General features: G+C 58.9%; 1 protein-coding gene across 1 annotated transcript in view; it reads left to right on the top strand.

Annotated features, from left to right (window-relative positions):
• SHANK3 (SH3 and multiple ankyrin repeat domains 3) overlaps positions 1 to 16,367 on the top strand; it is a gene marked incomplete at its 5' end in the record, with an annotated part of 356,878 nt that overhangs the window by 307,263 nt on the left and 33,248 nt on the right. Inside the window, 4 exon segments of the mRNA XM_082310842.1 lie at positions 1,311 to 1,446; positions 4,327 to 4,430; positions 11,909 to 12,034; positions 12,965 to 13,070. Coding sequence (XP_082166968.1) covers positions 1,311 to 1,446; positions 4,327 to 4,430; positions 11,909 to 12,034; positions 12,965 to 13,070 — 472 coding nt within the window.

Genomic DNA, 16,367 nt, shown 5'->3' with positions numbered 1-16,367 from the left:
TATGGGAATGGGTTTTGGTTTTTTGTTTTTAAGCGGTGGGAATTACTAAGCATTTGCAGGAAACCTGCAGAGGAAAGGCTGAATTCTCCGTCTCCTGGTGTCTTTGAGACCTGAAGGTGGTGGCATGCAACAGCTTAGCTATAACGCTTCTGGTCTTGAACTTAGGATGACAAAATTAATGTTGCATGGACAACCTAAATCCTGTCATTACCTGTCTTTTGAGTGCTCCGCTTCTGGGAACAAAAATATTAACATAAATATTAACGAACGCAAGTGCTTCTGTAGCTATTGCCCGTAGATAATCACTTGTCTCTTATTTGCCGTCAGTGTTATCTTACGCCTAGAGCAGCAGCAGTTCTGGAGCGCGCAGCACATCTCAGCGGTGACTGCCAAAGTGTGCAAACACCTCTGGTTCCTTTACAAAGCGGGGAACTAAGCCACAAAAGTTGAAACCAGTTTTTCCAGCTGTGAAGCGTCTGAACTGTGGCATCCTCATCCCCGTTACACCTCAAGCTCAGTTACCCAAAGCGAGGGTCCAGCTGTTAATGCCCCATGGAGACCCTCGTGTTCGTTGCTGCTTGGTAGATGCCCGAGTACTGAGGTTGCATTTCCCAGTTTATTTCTTGGTTTTGTGTCTTGGAGATTGCCTAGCCTGCCATCACAGCCCAGCGCTTGTCCAGGAAGCTAATAGGTTACGCTAGCACTAAAAACGACGACAGGAATGAGCTTCAGCATGTGTCCCACAGAGCCCTGGAAGGAGTCGATCAGCGTGTCGATAGCCAGGGGAGCAGATAAGCGTCTCCGTCCGTACGCCACGCGTGGCTGCTGGTGGGGACAGGGTGGCTGAGCTGTTCAGGGCGATCTCTGCACGCCGCTCCAAACGGGTGCCTGTGCTCTTCCAGCGCCTCTTGCGGACCTGCGGCACAACTCAAGATTTGCGGATCCAGGAGCCTCCCCTGTGGTTGCCGAATACCCAGGCAGAACTAGGAAAGGCTCAGTTTTTAGTGATCTGCCTTGATGGCCCAGTGGGAAGGGGGAGGTCCAGCTCTTGCCACCTGGCTGCAGCACTGGTGTGCACTGGTTTGCACTGGCCTGTTGCAGGTTCCTCAGCTTCTCCAGAAGGTTGAGGTCACCAGTAGGTGACACCCCACAGGGACAGCTTAAATATGAAAATGTGCTAGGCTGTAAAAACGAACGCAGAGATGCAAAATCATCTGGTTTTGTGGCTTGACATCCGTCAGTCTTGCCCTCTGCCTGTTCTCTTTGTGGCAGCCAGCCTTCTCACTGCTCTCTTTCTCTGTGTCCCCTAGGTGAATGGTGTCAACGTGGTGAAGGTGGGGCACAAGCAGGTGGTCTCCTTGATCCGGCAAGGGGGGAACCACCTGGTGATGAAAGTTGTTTCCGTCAGCCGCAAGCCAGAATCAGAAGAAGTTGTTCGGAAGAAGGGTAGGTGTGGAGTCTCGTGGTTCTCTGAACGGGGGTTGCGTCACCTCAATGTGAGCAGGCATGCCGAAGCCTGTGGGTCTGCCAGGAGGAGCCTGGCACGGGTGGATGGCCGTGAGGCTGCCGAGCTGCAGCAGGGGAGGAAGGAGGGCACCGCGAGGGGAAGACCTGCCTGTCCCGGCACGGAGCCCTCCGCACACACAGCACTGCCACACGAGGACACGCCGGCACCCGGCGGCTGCGGCTGGGAGCGGCGCAGGGAGGATGGGGACGGTGGTCAGGTGGAGGGGCTGTGGCAGGGCACTGCCACTGACACTGGGGGAGCCGGGCGCAGCCAGCGGCTGCTGGCCAGGCCTCCTGCAGGTCCCATCCGCGGCCAGGCTGCGGGACAGCTGTGTTCTCACACCGGAGCTGTGTGTGCTCAGCGAAGGCTGGAGCCGGCTCCTCCTTGGGAACAGAGCTGCTTCTGGCACCCGCAGCCCGTGGTGCCCGCGGCAGGCTGTGCTGGAGAGCAGAGACTCCCCCTGCCCTGCGCGGGGTCGTGGTGGGGGTCTGCCCCTGCTTCAGGGTGCATGGGGGTGTTGTGGCGGGGAACCGGCCCTGCTGTGCGAGGCGGGCTGTGATGGAGAGCTGCCCTTGCTAATGTGGGGCTGTCAGGGTGGAGCACTGTGCTGTGGGGATGGGGGGTGTCGGGGCGGAGGATGGTGCCTACAGGAGCGCAGGGGGTGCCAGCATGGAGGACAGCCCCCAGGGTGGTGGGGAGCGCCCGGGTGGAGCCTGTCCTCTCTCGGGAATTCTGTGGCTGGGAACTGCCCCATGGGCTGGTTGCTCCTGGGGGCACGGCCAGTCCTGGGGCTGCTGGCCGCGTGCGGGACTTGCCCTCACTCATGGGAGGGCAGGCGGCCGTGGGGCCCCCAGAAGGCTCTAGGCCTTCGCCCCGTTGTCCCTGGGCCCCGAGGGCAGAGCCAAGACCCTCGGCCAGAGGTGGGGCCTGGGGGGAGTTTGGCGGTGGGCTGATGCGCTTGTGGCCAGCAGGGCAGGGCAGCCCTTGGGGTAAGGGGTAGCCAGCTGAGGAGGGCAGGGGCACATCTGGAGGGCAGCTGGATGGGAGGCAGCCAGCTGTGTGCAGGGGGGACGGATCATGTCATACAGCTGTGGAGGGCAGGGGCACATCTGAGGACAGCCAGCTAGGGAGGCTGGAGGCACATCTGGGAGCAGCTGGCTGTGGAGGGTAGGACCTCATCCAGGGGCAGCCAGAGGTGGAGGGCAGGGGCTGGCGGTGGAAGGCGGGGCACATCTGGGAGCAGCCGGCAGTGGAGGGCAGGGGCACATCTGGCAGCAGCTGTCTGTGGAGTATAGGACCTCATCCATAGGCACCCAGCTGCGGGAGGCAGGGGCAGACCTGGGAGCAGCCGGCAGCGTGGGGCAGGCTGTGGGGCAGGAGTGTTTCCTGGGGGAGCGTGGCTGGGCGCCGGCGCGGGGGGACGGGAGCGGGGCGCGGGGGGACGGGAGCGGGGCGCTCCCAGCGCAGCACGCGGGGCGTGGGGGAGGGAGGCAGCTCTGCGCACTGACACTAAGAGCTGTAATTATATTGTCACGGCACAAAAGCATCAGTCGTGGGAAAGGCTGAGGCTCGGGAATCAGTGCTGGGACCACTGCCAGTGCCGCTCGTCGCTTCTCCTGGTGCTTCCAGCCCTGCAGCCGGTGAGCAGCTGCCCGTTGCTGCCCGTTGCTGCCCGTTGCTGCCTGTCGCTGCCTGCTGCCCGTGCCCTGAGCCCACAGAGCTGGGCGGCCGCTCTTCCAGCACGGGGTGCGGGGACCGGAGCTGAGTCCCCTCTGCGGGACCCTGGCTGCAGCACGGCCGGGGGGAGCCAGACCCCCGTCCCCCCCGGCTGGGGCTTGCCTCTTCCTGGGGGCGATGGAGGCCTGTGTGGGACTGGCGTTTTCTGGCTGAATCCGCCCCTGTTGGGGTCTCTGATGCAGGCAGCGCCAGCAAAGCCTGAAGCTCCGGTTGCCATGGCAATGCCTGAGCGTTGAATCCAGCATTGTCAGCGAGCAAGCGTGAGGAGGAGGAGGCGCCCCAAGTGAAGAGGAAGAGCCTTCAACTCGTCCCCGCTCTGGTGGGCTCATGGCATGCAGCGCCTCCGGGGCAGCCCCGCGGGCCGGCCCGGCTAGGCAGCCCCTTGGGGCAGCCCCGCGCCCCGGCACAGCACCGCGCTGCCCCGTGCCGGCCATGTGCCTCCGCTGCCCGGTGCGGAGCCGGCCGCCTGCAGCGCTTCGCTAGGGCCGCGGGAGCCTCACCCCGTCCTGGATACGGCCGAGCCGGCAGAGGAGGGTGGGTGGGCTGTGTTTTGCTGGGGGATGCGCCGCGCCGAGGCGGGAATGAGAGACTGAGATCAGGCCTGCTGGACTTGTTTCTCCCTCCTACCCTCCACCCATGGCGTGTGCGGAGGGGAAGCAGCCATCAAAGCTGTTTGCTGAGTCCCACAGGCAGGCAGCCAGCTGCCTGAGACAGATTTAATTCGCGAGAGGCTTTCATAGCCATAGCATCTCCGGTAGCTGCAGGGGGGCAGGCGCAGCCCGGGGACATGACTTGGACTCTCCTCCGCTGAGGGCTGTGGGAGCCTGGGCAGCCTGCACGTGCCTGCGGGAGCCACCAGCCCCTCCGCGCCGGGGCCTGCCCCGTGCCCCGGGACTGTGCTACCAAGACCATGAAGAAGTTTGCTTCCACACGCAGCCTCAATAAGATCCTGCAGCAGTGCGACTCCTCATCCCGCGAGTACGAGGAGATCCAGGCTGTGGAGAAGAAGTGGCATCTGCATCTGGCCACTCCTCGTAAGTTCCTGGACAAGAAATGCAAAATGCCGTCTCTCTTCCTTTCAGCTCCGCCGCCTCCCAAGAGAGCGCCCAGCACCACCCTGACGCTGCGTTCCAAGTCCATGACGGCCGAGCTGGAAGAGCTGGGTGAGTGGCGGCAGGGGCTTGCGTGTGCATGCAGGGGTGCATGAGGAGCATGCGGGGCCGTGGCCGGAGCAGGCAGCACACTCGCCCAACGTCCATTTTCCAGAGGGGTGCATGAGCACGAGCGCGAGGCGACGCGCGCACCTCCTGCGCTGAAGTTTCCGTCATGCTTAGCAGCGTGTGGGGCGCGGGGGGCCGAGAGCCCGCTGCCACCGCCACAGGGGCGCGGGAGCCCCCGGCAGGGCTGGTCCACCCCTCCGGTGCCGCCTCCCCAGAGAGGCGGCCTGGGGGGAGGACGCTGGGTGCCTCCGTGTGCTTGCGGAGAGGCTTGCCGCCCCCGTGCCCCGTCCGTCAGGCACCCTGCTTCTCCCGCACTCCGAACAGCCCCTTGTTTTTATTTTCCTCTACCTCCAGGCAGATACCGCACCCTGCCAGATTAGCTGGCATCCCCATGGGCTGCCCTCCCCCCTTACACACACACATACACAGCACACACGCTCACACGTTCTGCTGTCACTACAGAGCCTACCCACGTTTCCAGATGCTTTGGTATCCCAGCTTGCATCTACATGTTTTCCTATATTCTCTTAAAGCCTCTCCACCTCCACCCTGTCCTCGCTTCCAGGTGCCCTGTGCTGAAGCCCCTCAGTCTTCCCATCTATTCCGGCCCACACCTTCCCGGTGCGCTGGGCTCCCCCCAGTAGCATCCTGCCAGCGGAGGGCCGTAGGGGTGCCGGTGTTCCCACACCCTCCAAATGGCAGTCCCTTCTCTCTGCACAGAGCGATTTGCCCATTTTGCCACACGTTGTCCCCCGCGCGCTGCAGAGGCCGCAGGGCAGCTGAGCAGGGCTCTCCGCTGGCGGCGGCAGTGCCGGGGAGGCTGGCTAGCAGAACGGTGGCCATGCGGCCCTTGCAGCCTGCCGGGCAGAGGAGGTGCGGAGGGACCCTTCCTTCTGGGGGAGCCTTCGGGGCAGCTGCGCTACGACACGCAGCTCTGGTGCACACGAGGTTGGCCCTGCCAGGACGGGCTGTTCAGGGCTGGCACAGGGCGGGAGTCAGATGTGCTGCGAGCCCCCCCGAGAGCATCGGCAGAGCAAGAGGGAGCCGCTCTCGGCACTGCCCACTGCCATGGCTCGTGCTTCTGCTGGTTTTTTATTTGTATTTATATTTTTGCTGGGCGAAAATGTGGCGATGTGTACAGATGCGCTTGCCGGCCATGGTGCAGAGGCTGCACGTGGCAGACCCCTGTCCTGCCTGGGAGGAGACCCACCGGAGAGGCAGAAACCTAGGCAGAGACCCCGCCACCCCCTCTCTTTTTCAGGGTGTTGAAGGAAGGTCCGCAACCTTTCTCGCTCTGCTCTGCTCCCTGTCCTACACGCATGTCCAGGCTTTACAGCCCCGCGGGGCTCTCCTGAAAGAAATAGACCTTGAGGGTTCGGGCTCACAAACAGAGGCTTGAAGGGACAAATCTCAGCATTTAAGGGTTTGCATCAACTCGCTGATGGCCACTGTGATTTATTTTGTGCTGAGCCCACTGCCTTGATTTTCACCCTAGCCTGTTCCCCGCTTCTCCAGCCATTTATTACTAAACCTGAAGGCACTGTGTTTGCTATTAGCCATTAGGAGAGGATTCAGAATAGCCCGTTTCTTCCACTTTTTGCTCTTCCCTTTGCACAGATACTGCACAGATCCCAGGGTTCATATTTTTACTCTCGGTTGCTGGTCCTGCAGTTCCTAGGCAGTGTTATGGGTGCCTGCTTGCACGCACAGGCAGCATGTTGCCTCCGTGAGAACGTGTTCCCCAGCTGCATGTCCCCATCTTTGGTGACCATCACGCCCGAGTCAAAGCCTGGCGCGCGTCGTGCAGGCGCCTTTGCAGAGGAACGGGCACCCCGACCGCGGCGCTTGGCCTTGCAAGTGCCAAGTGGGGCGTGGGACAGCACCACGGGATGCCCTGCGCCGGGAAAGCCGCAGCGTGTCAGGGCGGGGGGTTGTGCATGTGTTTTGACAAGCAGAGCTGCTGGGCTCAAGGGGGAGGGGAGCAAGCTCGTGGAAAGGGAAGTCACGAAAAGCAGAGAAATAGCTCTGCCAGAGAATATATTAAAGATGAGTCCTCTAGGTCTCCCTGAGGAGTTTGCATCTAGACGCTGCCTCTCTTCTACCTGGAGAGGGACTAGGAGCAGCAGCTGCCTGTGTCTCCCGGGAGAGGGATTTGTAGCCGGTGATGGGTCTTAGTCCACATGTTTTCCGTGCAATTGTAGCGGTTAGTCCCTACTTCATGTCCTGTGGGTCAGGGAGAGTGCCACACATCCCCAGGGAGCACGGCACAGGGAAAATGGGGGACCGTTCCTCCTCCCACACTTTGCCTTCTGGTGGTTGATCCTCCGGCTGTTACTGCGAAGGGGGAGTTTTAGTGCAGGTCAGCATCCCCGCGCCTCAGCCGTGTGCAAGTTCAGAGCCCAGTCTCCTTTTCTGGGGGGACAGTGGTGTTAGTGAAAGGGACGGTTCTACCTGCAGCTTCTTAAAGGGAGCCTTGTCGCATGGTCCCTGCCCCTTTTCCCTTGGAGCCTGTCCCTGTCCTGCAGAACATCCCACATGCCCATAGCCATACCTTAACATTTTCTTGATGCATGTTGTGCCAGTCCCCTTGGAAAAGCAGATTCCCAGCAAGCTGCTAACAAAGCACTCCTGCCCTGCAGTCCTGGCGGTTACTGGATGCAGAGGAAACGGGCTTTGGGAGTCATGCAGGCTGCTGTGTCTTCTCAGTGAGCAGGGAGGGATTAAAAGCTTTTTTAAAAGAGTTTCTCCATGGCTCGGGCATTAAATGCCATCCAGACCTCCTCCTGGTCTTACATCGCACCTTCCCTCTGCTTTCCTGGTCTGAGTGAAGAAGAGGAGGGCTCAGCGGAGGGCTGGTCCCAGCGGTGGGGCTGGCGAGAGCCGGCCTCTGTTGGTGCCTGCCCGCCTGCGGGGCCAGGACGGGTGCTGGCCTTCCCACGGAGGGGCAACAGAGCCGAGGAGGGTGCACAAGGTGCTGCACCCCCTGCCCTGCCTGAGCCTTCGTCCCGAGAGCGCCCGGCGAGGCAGGCACACGCTCCACTGTCAGGGCCTGATCCTGCCAGCATGCTGGGAGGCAGGAGAGCGTGCGGGGAAGAGGCACAGCAGGCAGGCAGCGAGGCTGGAGCTGGGAATGAAAGCAGGAACTGTGCATGCCATTCATGTTGTCTTTTGTTTCTTGATTCCAAGCCTCCATGCGGAGAAGAAAAGGGGGTGAGTGAAACCGCACATCCTGGGGCTCCTCCCTTCCCCGTCAGCCTCCCAGCCAGCACCCAGTCGCACCACACAGGCACGCACGGTGCACCCCAAGGGACTGGCCCGGGTCACCGTCCCCTAGTTGTCACGGGAAGGCTCAGCCCAAAGGGAGCCAGGGCTCTGCAGGTCAGCCTCCCGCCCAGCACCGCCGCCATGGGAGCAGCCGCCACGTGCAGCTCTGGCGGGGCAGCAGAACGGCCGGAATCGGCGCGGTCGTGTTGGGCTCCTGCTGGGCACAGGCAGGAATGCCCGTGTGCCAGCTGGGCCCCGTGAATCCCCAGGTCTGCCTTTCCCGAGTGTTGTACTTGCTTTGTGTTTGCTCCACGGTGAAAATGCCTTCCACAGGAATGTCCCCCGCATCTGGGGTCCTAAAGTACAGTCTCCTTCAGCCCCCGGGTCAGAGCTTTGGAGCTCATCAGATGAAATGGCAGCCACGCTCGCTGCCGTGTCCAGCAGTGCAGGTGTTGCCTCTGCTTCTGCCCCGTGCAGGCTGTCGTGCTGCTCCCGGCGGTCCCGTGCCGAGGAAGCACCTGAGGAGGCACCTGCACTGCAGGCAGGGTTTGGTGGCAGCTCTGAGGGCACGCCCAGGTTAGCTGGGGCTGAGCTGGTTTGGTTATTAGTTGGCTGAGCTCCGGGTGGAGAGGGCCACCCACCATGAGGGCCACGGTATCGGTGCCCGAGCTGGCTGGGGCAAAGCTGGTTGCAGCAGGGCTCTGTACACGACAGTTGCACCACGCAGTGTCTGCGTGGCCCTCGCGTGAGGGATGCTACAAAGACAGCAGGTTCCTGCCAGGGCTGAGAGCCGGTAATGGACAATCCTGAATGGAGCGAGAAGGCTCATCCTGTGCCAGCACACAGTTCTGCATTTCTCCAGCACAGGCACAGGGCAGAGGGAGGGAGCCTGGAGACCTGACCCCAGTTCTGAGCCTTTCAGAAGCAAAACTCTGTCCTGGTAATGTGAAGCTGGAGAACTGTTTCCCAAGGAACAGGAGGTGTGAGGCACTGTCTTCCACCATAATGGTGATGACATAGGAAAGAAGCTGAGCAAGGCTTACAAGCGGGAGGTCTCTGAGGGACCTCCCCAGACCTCCTCTGTACCGAGCAGACCTGTCAGTACCCAGAGGTGGAGGCAATGCAGAGGTCCCAGGGATCAGAGTGATCAGCTGAAGGTCACCAGGGATGTCCTGACAGTGAAGACAGCCATCTCCAAGTGTGTGGTGGAGAGCACTTGACGCTTTGGACAGCCAGAGCCATCTGCACCCATTCCAGGGGGGTCCCTCTTCTCAGGGCAGCTCCAGCGCTGCCTCATCCCCCGGCCCAGCAGCCTGGAGGCAGGATCCGCTCCAGGATGCTCTTCCATCTCCTGCAAAGGCATGGCAGATACACAGTGCAGTTTGTGGTGATTTGTCTCCCTGTGCTCTAATGGCATTACGAGATGGAAAGTGGAATAAAGCCAGAAGCGGAGGCAGGTGGAGAGGGCTGAGCATTGCCGTTACTCCTCCCACAGCTCTGGGGTCTCCAAACTAACGTCGCTACGGGGCTGCCCAGAGCAGCTTCCAGAGACACTGATGAGGCAGGTCTTCTTTAGAATCAGCCCGTGGCCCGTCCCCTCCTGAGGCTTGGCTGTTAGAGGTCCACACGGTCGCTCGGCAGCGTTTGGCCACGAGGAATGAGCCAGCTCCCCTCTGAGCAGGCTGAACCGCCCCGCGCCTCTTGCGGTGAGCGCAGCGTGCGAGTCACACAGCAGTGAGGAAGAGGAACCATGAAGTCCCCCAGAGACAAGGATGGTTGGCTACTGGAGGTCTTGTGCCGAGGAAGTTCAGGAGCTGGCCTGAGCTCTTTCCTTGGGGCAGGTGCAGCTCCTTAGTCCCAGGGCCTTGTGGCCTTAGTCCCAGGACCTGCCACCAAGGGTGCTGGCCTCAGAGGACACCTGAGTCCCCTTGGCAAAGACCACTTGGGGTCTGTGTTGGTGCAGGGCTTGCTGCTTCATAGACTGGGCTTCTGAAATGTTTGGGACTCATTTTTAAATGTTTCTGTAACTCAGGAACGCTGGCTTACAAACTGCCACGTGGACGACTGCCGTGGCCACAGTGTGCGGCGGTACTGAAGCTGGCCCCTGAGTCATATCCGCCCCAGGCAGGGTTTTGTAGGAGTACGGGCCCGATTGATGGTCAGAGCGCTGCAGGTCGCTCGGGTCACAAAGATCAGCAGCTCCCACACCACAGCAGTGACATTTCGCAGTCCCAAGTTCAACAGCCAGGCTGGAAAGAGCCCAGAAGTTCACAAGCTTCACCTGAACACAGGAGAGCTTGTCAGCCTTACGGGATGAGCGCTGCACGTGTTCTCCCCTCTCCCTGGACAATTTACTGGGACAGTGGATTGGTTGTGCCATGGAGGTAGAAGCATCCAGTCTTGATGAATGCCAAGGCAGACCCATCCGCTGCAGCACAGCCCCATGCCAGCGTGATGGCTGCGCTCCCGTGCCAGCTGACACCATTTATGACACAGAGCCCCCAGACTCAGCCCTGCCCAGCCCGGGGAGCCGTAGGAGCAGGGAGCAGCCACACCTGAACGGGCCCTGCCCAGGCTGAGCACCAGCCCAGCAGCCTCCGTTAGCTGGGCTCTGCTGGACCCTGTCAGGCTCCACGTGGAGGGAGCTCAGGAGGGGTCAGTGGTGACAGTGGCCAGCATCTGCCTGCTGCCCTTTCCGATGTCCTGAGTTTCAGGCTGTTTTATGGCCCCAGACAAAACCCCAGCGGCAGGCGGGGCTGGTGCTGTGTCCGAGTGGGCGCGTCCTCCTGGCACGAGTGGTGTGAGCGCTGCAGAGCGGGGCTGCTTTGCAGGCTGGGGGAGCAGCGAGCGCTGGCCGCTCCCCAAAGGACAGACATGGTCGCACGGCCGGGGACCTGACAGGCCCCGCTGCCCTGAGCACCATGGGCAGGGCAGACCGAGGTCGGCCACCTTCAACCACAAGTCCAGCCCATCAGGCAGGTCTGTAGTGATGAGGCAGGGCTGAGGTCAGGCCGGGAGCCAGGCCAGGATCTGCCCTGGTGAGGCTAACCAAGGTCAAGCGTAGCCCAGAGATCTGCAGGCAGGCCCGCGGTGGCGAGGCAGGGCTGAGGTCAAGCCCGGGAGTTGGTGTGGGGGTCACCATGGCGGCACAGGCATGGCCGTGCCAGCTCTGCAGATGGTGCTGCTGCACCACAGCCCGGGTGGGCACTGTTGCCACCGGCCTGCGCTTACCAGGGCTTCTGGGCCCACGGACATGGCGGTATGTGGGGGCCCGGTGACTGCCGTCGGGGCCGTTGGGGCACATGAGTCCACTCGGGGAGGAAACGTCCCAGTTTGTCCCAAACAGACACTGGAATGACACTGGTTGTGCTGGAGACGGACTGAGTCCCGTGGAGTCCCGTGGACTTCTGCGTCACTTGTGGTCCCTGCGGCACCTGGGTTCCCCTTACCTGCTGCAGCGCAGCGACTGCCCACGCCCCGCTTCGCCCAGTGAGAATCACAGAATCGCAGAATCGTTTAGGTTGGAAAAGACCTTTAAGATCATCGAGTCCAACCGTTAACGCAGCACTGCCAAGTCCAGCACTAAACCATGTCCCTAAGTGCTACATCTACCCATCTTTTAAATACCTCCAGGGATGGGGACTCGGCAGGGGGCGGGTCTTGGTCTCATTCTGACTATCAAAAATACATCTGGGCAAAAATTGGCTTTTAATGTAAGGATTGAGGCTTCCTCAAAGCGCAGCGCAGCTGGGAGCAGGCCCCCCGCCTCGGGAGCTGGCAGGTCAGACCCCGAAGGTCAGGCAGGCTGGTCCGGGGTGCCCGGGCGGCACGGATGGGCCTGGTGCAGCCGGGGTGGGAGAGCAGCATGGCGCGGTGCCGCTGCACCGGGCTGTCGTCTGCAGGTCCCCCAGCTGAGCCAGGCTGGTGCCTGGTTGTGCATCGTGGTGGGTGGGCAGCTCCAGAAACACCTCCAAAATCTTCGTTAGCCGCTGGCTGGGGAGGAGACGACTGAGCGGCCGCTTCCTCAACTCCCTGCTCAACGGGCCTACGAGCTGCTCTCCCTGCGGGGACGTTCGCTCCCTGCTTAGCCGCACTGCAGGGGATGGGCCTGTCGTAGGGGAGCTGCCTCGGTATGGCAGCCCTTGCTAACCTGTTTGCTTTTATGTTTGGATTTTCAGAGAAACTGGATGAGATTTTGGCAGCAGCCGAGCCCGCGCTGAGAGCAGACATTGTCGAAGCAGATTCTAGGGCAGCCACTGTGAAGCAGCGACCAACAAGCCGGCGCATCACGCCAGCAGAAATCAGTGTGAGAGAGGAGGGCTCGCGGTGGGAGAGGGAAGGGCGCGTGGTGCTGCGACAGACGCTGGCTGCCAGCCCCGAGGCTCGCGTTGGGCAGCGGGTTTCCCCAGGGGGGTGGAAGGAGAGAGTCTGGGGGGAGACGGAGACCCAGAGCAGGAGGCCGGGCAGGTGGTGGAGGAGCTGACCCGGGCTGTTTGGCACTCGCTCGCCGGTACGGGATTGCCACAGGGAGGATGTAAGAGCTGATCTGAAGGAGTGTGGAAAGCTGAGCTGGAGAGCTTAGTCTGGCTGCAATTTTCTGGATGTGAAGCTGGAAATTAGGAGGAATCAAAGAAGAGAAAAATGCCGTCTCTGAGGGGAAGCATGGATGGAGTAGGAGTGGGGCTGCCAGCTCCAGGCTGTCTGGATTGTGAAAGTGCTGCAGGCGGTGGGAGGCAGCTTCTGGAGCAGGAGGTAAAATGGGACAGGCTGCTTCTGAGCAGAGACTGGCCTGAGCAAAGCCTTCCCACGGGAGGAAGGCTGCTGCCGGAGTCGGCATCGCTGTGCCACCCCACCCTGGGCACAAAGTGCCGGAGAGCAGGCAGGGGGGAGCAGGCAGGGAGGGGAGAGCAAGCAGGCAGGGGGAACAGGCAGGCAAGGGAGAGAGGGCAGGCGGGGGGAGCAGGCAGCGAGGAGCAGGCAAGCTGGAGAGAGGGAGGGAGGGAGGGTTAACCCTTCAGAGGGTTTGGAGGCACGCTGGATGGGGCAGCACGGAAGATGGACTGCTGAAGGTAGAGGTGAGGAAGGGGTCCGGGGTCTGGCCTGCAGGCTGAGGTGGGGGTAGAGCCCCAGCCTCAGCCGCAGTCGGAAGGATCAGGCGGCCTGCGATGAAGTGGTGTGTCCTTCCAGCTGAGCCTCGCTGATGTCCAGAATGGAAATTTCCTTTTTTCTCTTCCAGTCACTCTTTGAACGCCAGGGTATGGCAGCACACTCGGGGGTCCTTGCGGGAGCTGAGAAGCCCCATGTTTCACTGCGCAAAGGAATTCCACGGACAAAATCTGTAGGTAAGGCAAAATGGGGGGAAATCCCTTCCTAAAGAGGAAAGGTTGTCCCCATAGAGCTTTCATGCTTACATGGGAAGCAGGAGGAAAGAAAGACTCGGCCCTCTCTACTGGCTTGTAACTAAAAGTCTTCGAAGAGGGGATGTTTAATGTGATTTCTCCTTTGAAGGCTGCATGTGTCCTGAGAAACCTGTTCTAACGCTGGCACTGGTCCTGCTCTGAGCAGAAGGTTGGACTGGAGACCTCCAGAGGCCCCTTGCTCTCAGTCTCTTTACGGCACTGCCAGGGACAGGGGAGTTTCTCCCACCCTCCGTGCTGGCAAATGAGGGTTGGTGGGTGGTTTTCTGTCAGAACATAGCGGCTGGGCTGGGGTGCGGTGTGCTGAACACTTGGGTTGAGAGTAAAACCATGAGCTGTAGCAATCTGAGACGGTGGGGCAGGTAACGTTTTTTTTCTAAGGAAAAACAGGACAGGGCCCGGAACAGGCACGCGTCTATGGGCTATGTCGGGGTCTTTAGACCCTGTCCCAAATGGTTTGCAGTGCAGCTAAAACCAAAAATATGCTGGAGGAGGGAGATGGGAGGACGAGGCAGAGTGAACGAGGGCTGGTGGCACAATGACAGCACGGGGGTCTCGTTTGCTTCCCTTCATTTTGTGTGTCGGTGGGTTTCATCGGGGTGGTGCGGCCACGCCACGGCGCTGGCGAGGGCTGCGCAGGCTGGAGCTGGGGAGAGCGCGTTACCACTTACGTAGAGAAGCTGAGGGGCAGGGGGCGAGGGGGCCGAGAGAAAGGCGGCATGCTGTGTGGCAGGCGCTCCTTTTAAGTAACCCCAAGGCATCGTTTGATAGTCATGGTGATGCCAAAACGGACTGTACGTTTAACACACAAAATAAGTGAATAGAAAGTAAATTCTGCTTCAAGCTGCAGCCGAGAGCAGCACAATCCCAGCAAGAATGTAAAAATTAGTTGAAAAACGCAAGGGTTAGTATTCAAAATGTACTTTTTAAAAGACAAAGCCACAGAACTGCTGTGCATACGGGCCTCACATTTGTGTTTGTATGAGAGCGGCTGGTACCTGTAGTCCCACTTGAGACTGGTCTGAGAGTAGTAGATAGCTAGGGATAATCAAATGTGTGTTTGATTCATCTGAAAAACAAACTAGGAGAGAGAATCTTAAAAAAAAAAAAAAAAGAGTGGGTGTTTAATGGACTGCCCTGTTGTGTACTTACACATCATGTTGATAATGCCGCTGTCCTGCCATGAAATCTGCAGGCGGAAAGCTCCCGTAACTCTGAAGATGAACCAGAGCCTGGGCCGAGCAGATGCTGAGCTGCAGCCTTGGAAGCGAATGCAGGCATTAATTAGCTGCTCATGCGTTGCAGTTCTGTTAATGTACGTGGTAGAAAGGGAGCAGAGCTGACTGCCTCGGTGCCTGGGCTCACCGCAGCGCCGACCCACGGACTTGCTAGCGTAGAAGTAACCAGTGAATTTTCTTCTGAAGGTAAAAATGATCAGTAGCACATGCAGGATGGGATTCACCTCTTCCAGCCTTACAGGTTAGCAGTGCAGAAATCTCCACCCAAGTAAGGTGCCCGGGAGCCCTCTGTAGTGACCAGAGGGAAATACGCACTTCTAACATGCTTCATCTGATGGCTCGGTCTTAGAGGTGACTCCTGCACAAGTGCCCATCGACTGGAAGGGTGCACGGCTACCTGGCAGGCACGCATGCAGTGGCCGGTGGTGTCTAAAGTGCATCTGTATTTTGCAAACTGTATGCTAGATGTTTGGTTTATGTGTGAGAATGTTTGTGAAAGTGCTTCTAAGCAGAAGTTGTTCAAGGTTCAATCAAGCCACAAGCAGCTGGAAATCATATTAAAGGGGGTCTATTGTGTAAAATAGCATCTTAACCCAGTAGCAGATCATAAACTGGAAAAGTATTCATTAAATACGAAATACTTGCCCATAAGGAGCTCCTTTTTGCTTGTGAAAGCAGAGTCAATGACTCGGGAAGTCCCTCTAAAGCCGCACCTCGTTGCGCGACGCTTGTTGCGCAACGCTCATTGTGCAGGTCTGCTGTCAAGGATCTCTGTATGCAGAGAACCGCGAGAAAAGGGATCTGAAGTTTGCAGGTTTATACAACTGTGAGGTTGGTTGGGCTGTGTGTAGGGTTTATATGCTCATGAGCATAGAGTGTAGTGTCCCGTGTACGTCTTTTTTGTTCGGCACCTAGAGCGTTGAGGCCCTGATCCTTGCACGGGATTCACAGCCATTACAGCCACACTGTGCAACAAGGGGATTAGAAGCACTAGATTTAATCTGCATCAGGGAAGATCAAAAGCAGACCTTGAGATGCCCTGTTTCTGAGCAGGAATGGCTGCAGCTGTCACGAGCGCAGCATCCAAGCCCAACCCGACAATGAAGGCAGGAAAAAATCACACGTAGCTCTTAATTATGCTCGATCCAAGAGCAGCATGCGTCTGCACCGACAGGGAACAATTCCTGTTAAGGAGGGGACAGCAGCTTCTTGTTTCCAGTTTGCCTGCCACAATACACACCCAAAGCAGTGCCTCTTAGAAACCAGCTAATTTTTCTGGAATTCCAGATAAGCTAAAATAGAAAAGAGCCAAACAGTTGAAATTGGGTTGCAATTGGCTTGTTTTAGAAGTCCTTCTTGAGCTGTCATTTCACACCCACAATGACAGGCTCATACGCTGTACAGTCAGTTGACTTCATGATAAAAATCACTACTAAAAGCAAGGAACTAGATGAAAAATAAGCACGGGTTGCTTGGTTGGTTTGGTTTTTTGGTGAAGAGATGCGCTGTTATTTGCATGTTACACAGCTGGTTTGGATTCCCAGGGACTTGTGACAAAAGATCAAAGCGTTTCATGTTTGCATCTAAAAATTTCTTGAGACAAAGGTAGTTAACCCGCGACTGGCTACGAAGAAAGCAGAACGGAAGAAATACTTCAACAAAAATGTGAAGAAAATAAATGCATTGCAGTGGGGAGGCTGATAGAAAAGAAAATCTCTGTCAGACTTCCAAGATAGCTACCACGCCATCTGCTCCAGCATCAGAAGTTAAAAACACTTGAAAGTCTGCAGAACCATCATGGTACTCGCTAAGTCTCTCCCCTGAGCACATGCAAGGTGATGTAGACAGAGGTTTTGCATGGGCAGAAGGAGCGCGTGTCCCCGTGTCAGTTAGAAGCACGATGGGCTGCGGGCGCTGGCTGGAGGCGGCAGATGGACCTTACTGACTAAGTGCTGGCACTGCTGAAGAAATAAGGGGGGGCCTT

This window comes from Platalea leucorodia (assembly GCF_965183815.1).
Source record: "Platalea leucorodia genome assembly, chromosome: 4".
In the NCBI taxonomy this organism is placed as follows: Eukaryota; Metazoa; Chordata; class Aves; order Pelecaniformes; family Threskiornithidae; genus Platalea; species Platalea leucorodia.
The sequence above is the reverse complement of the archived record's forward strand: the minus strand, read 5'-3'. Positions and strand labels throughout refer to the sequence as shown.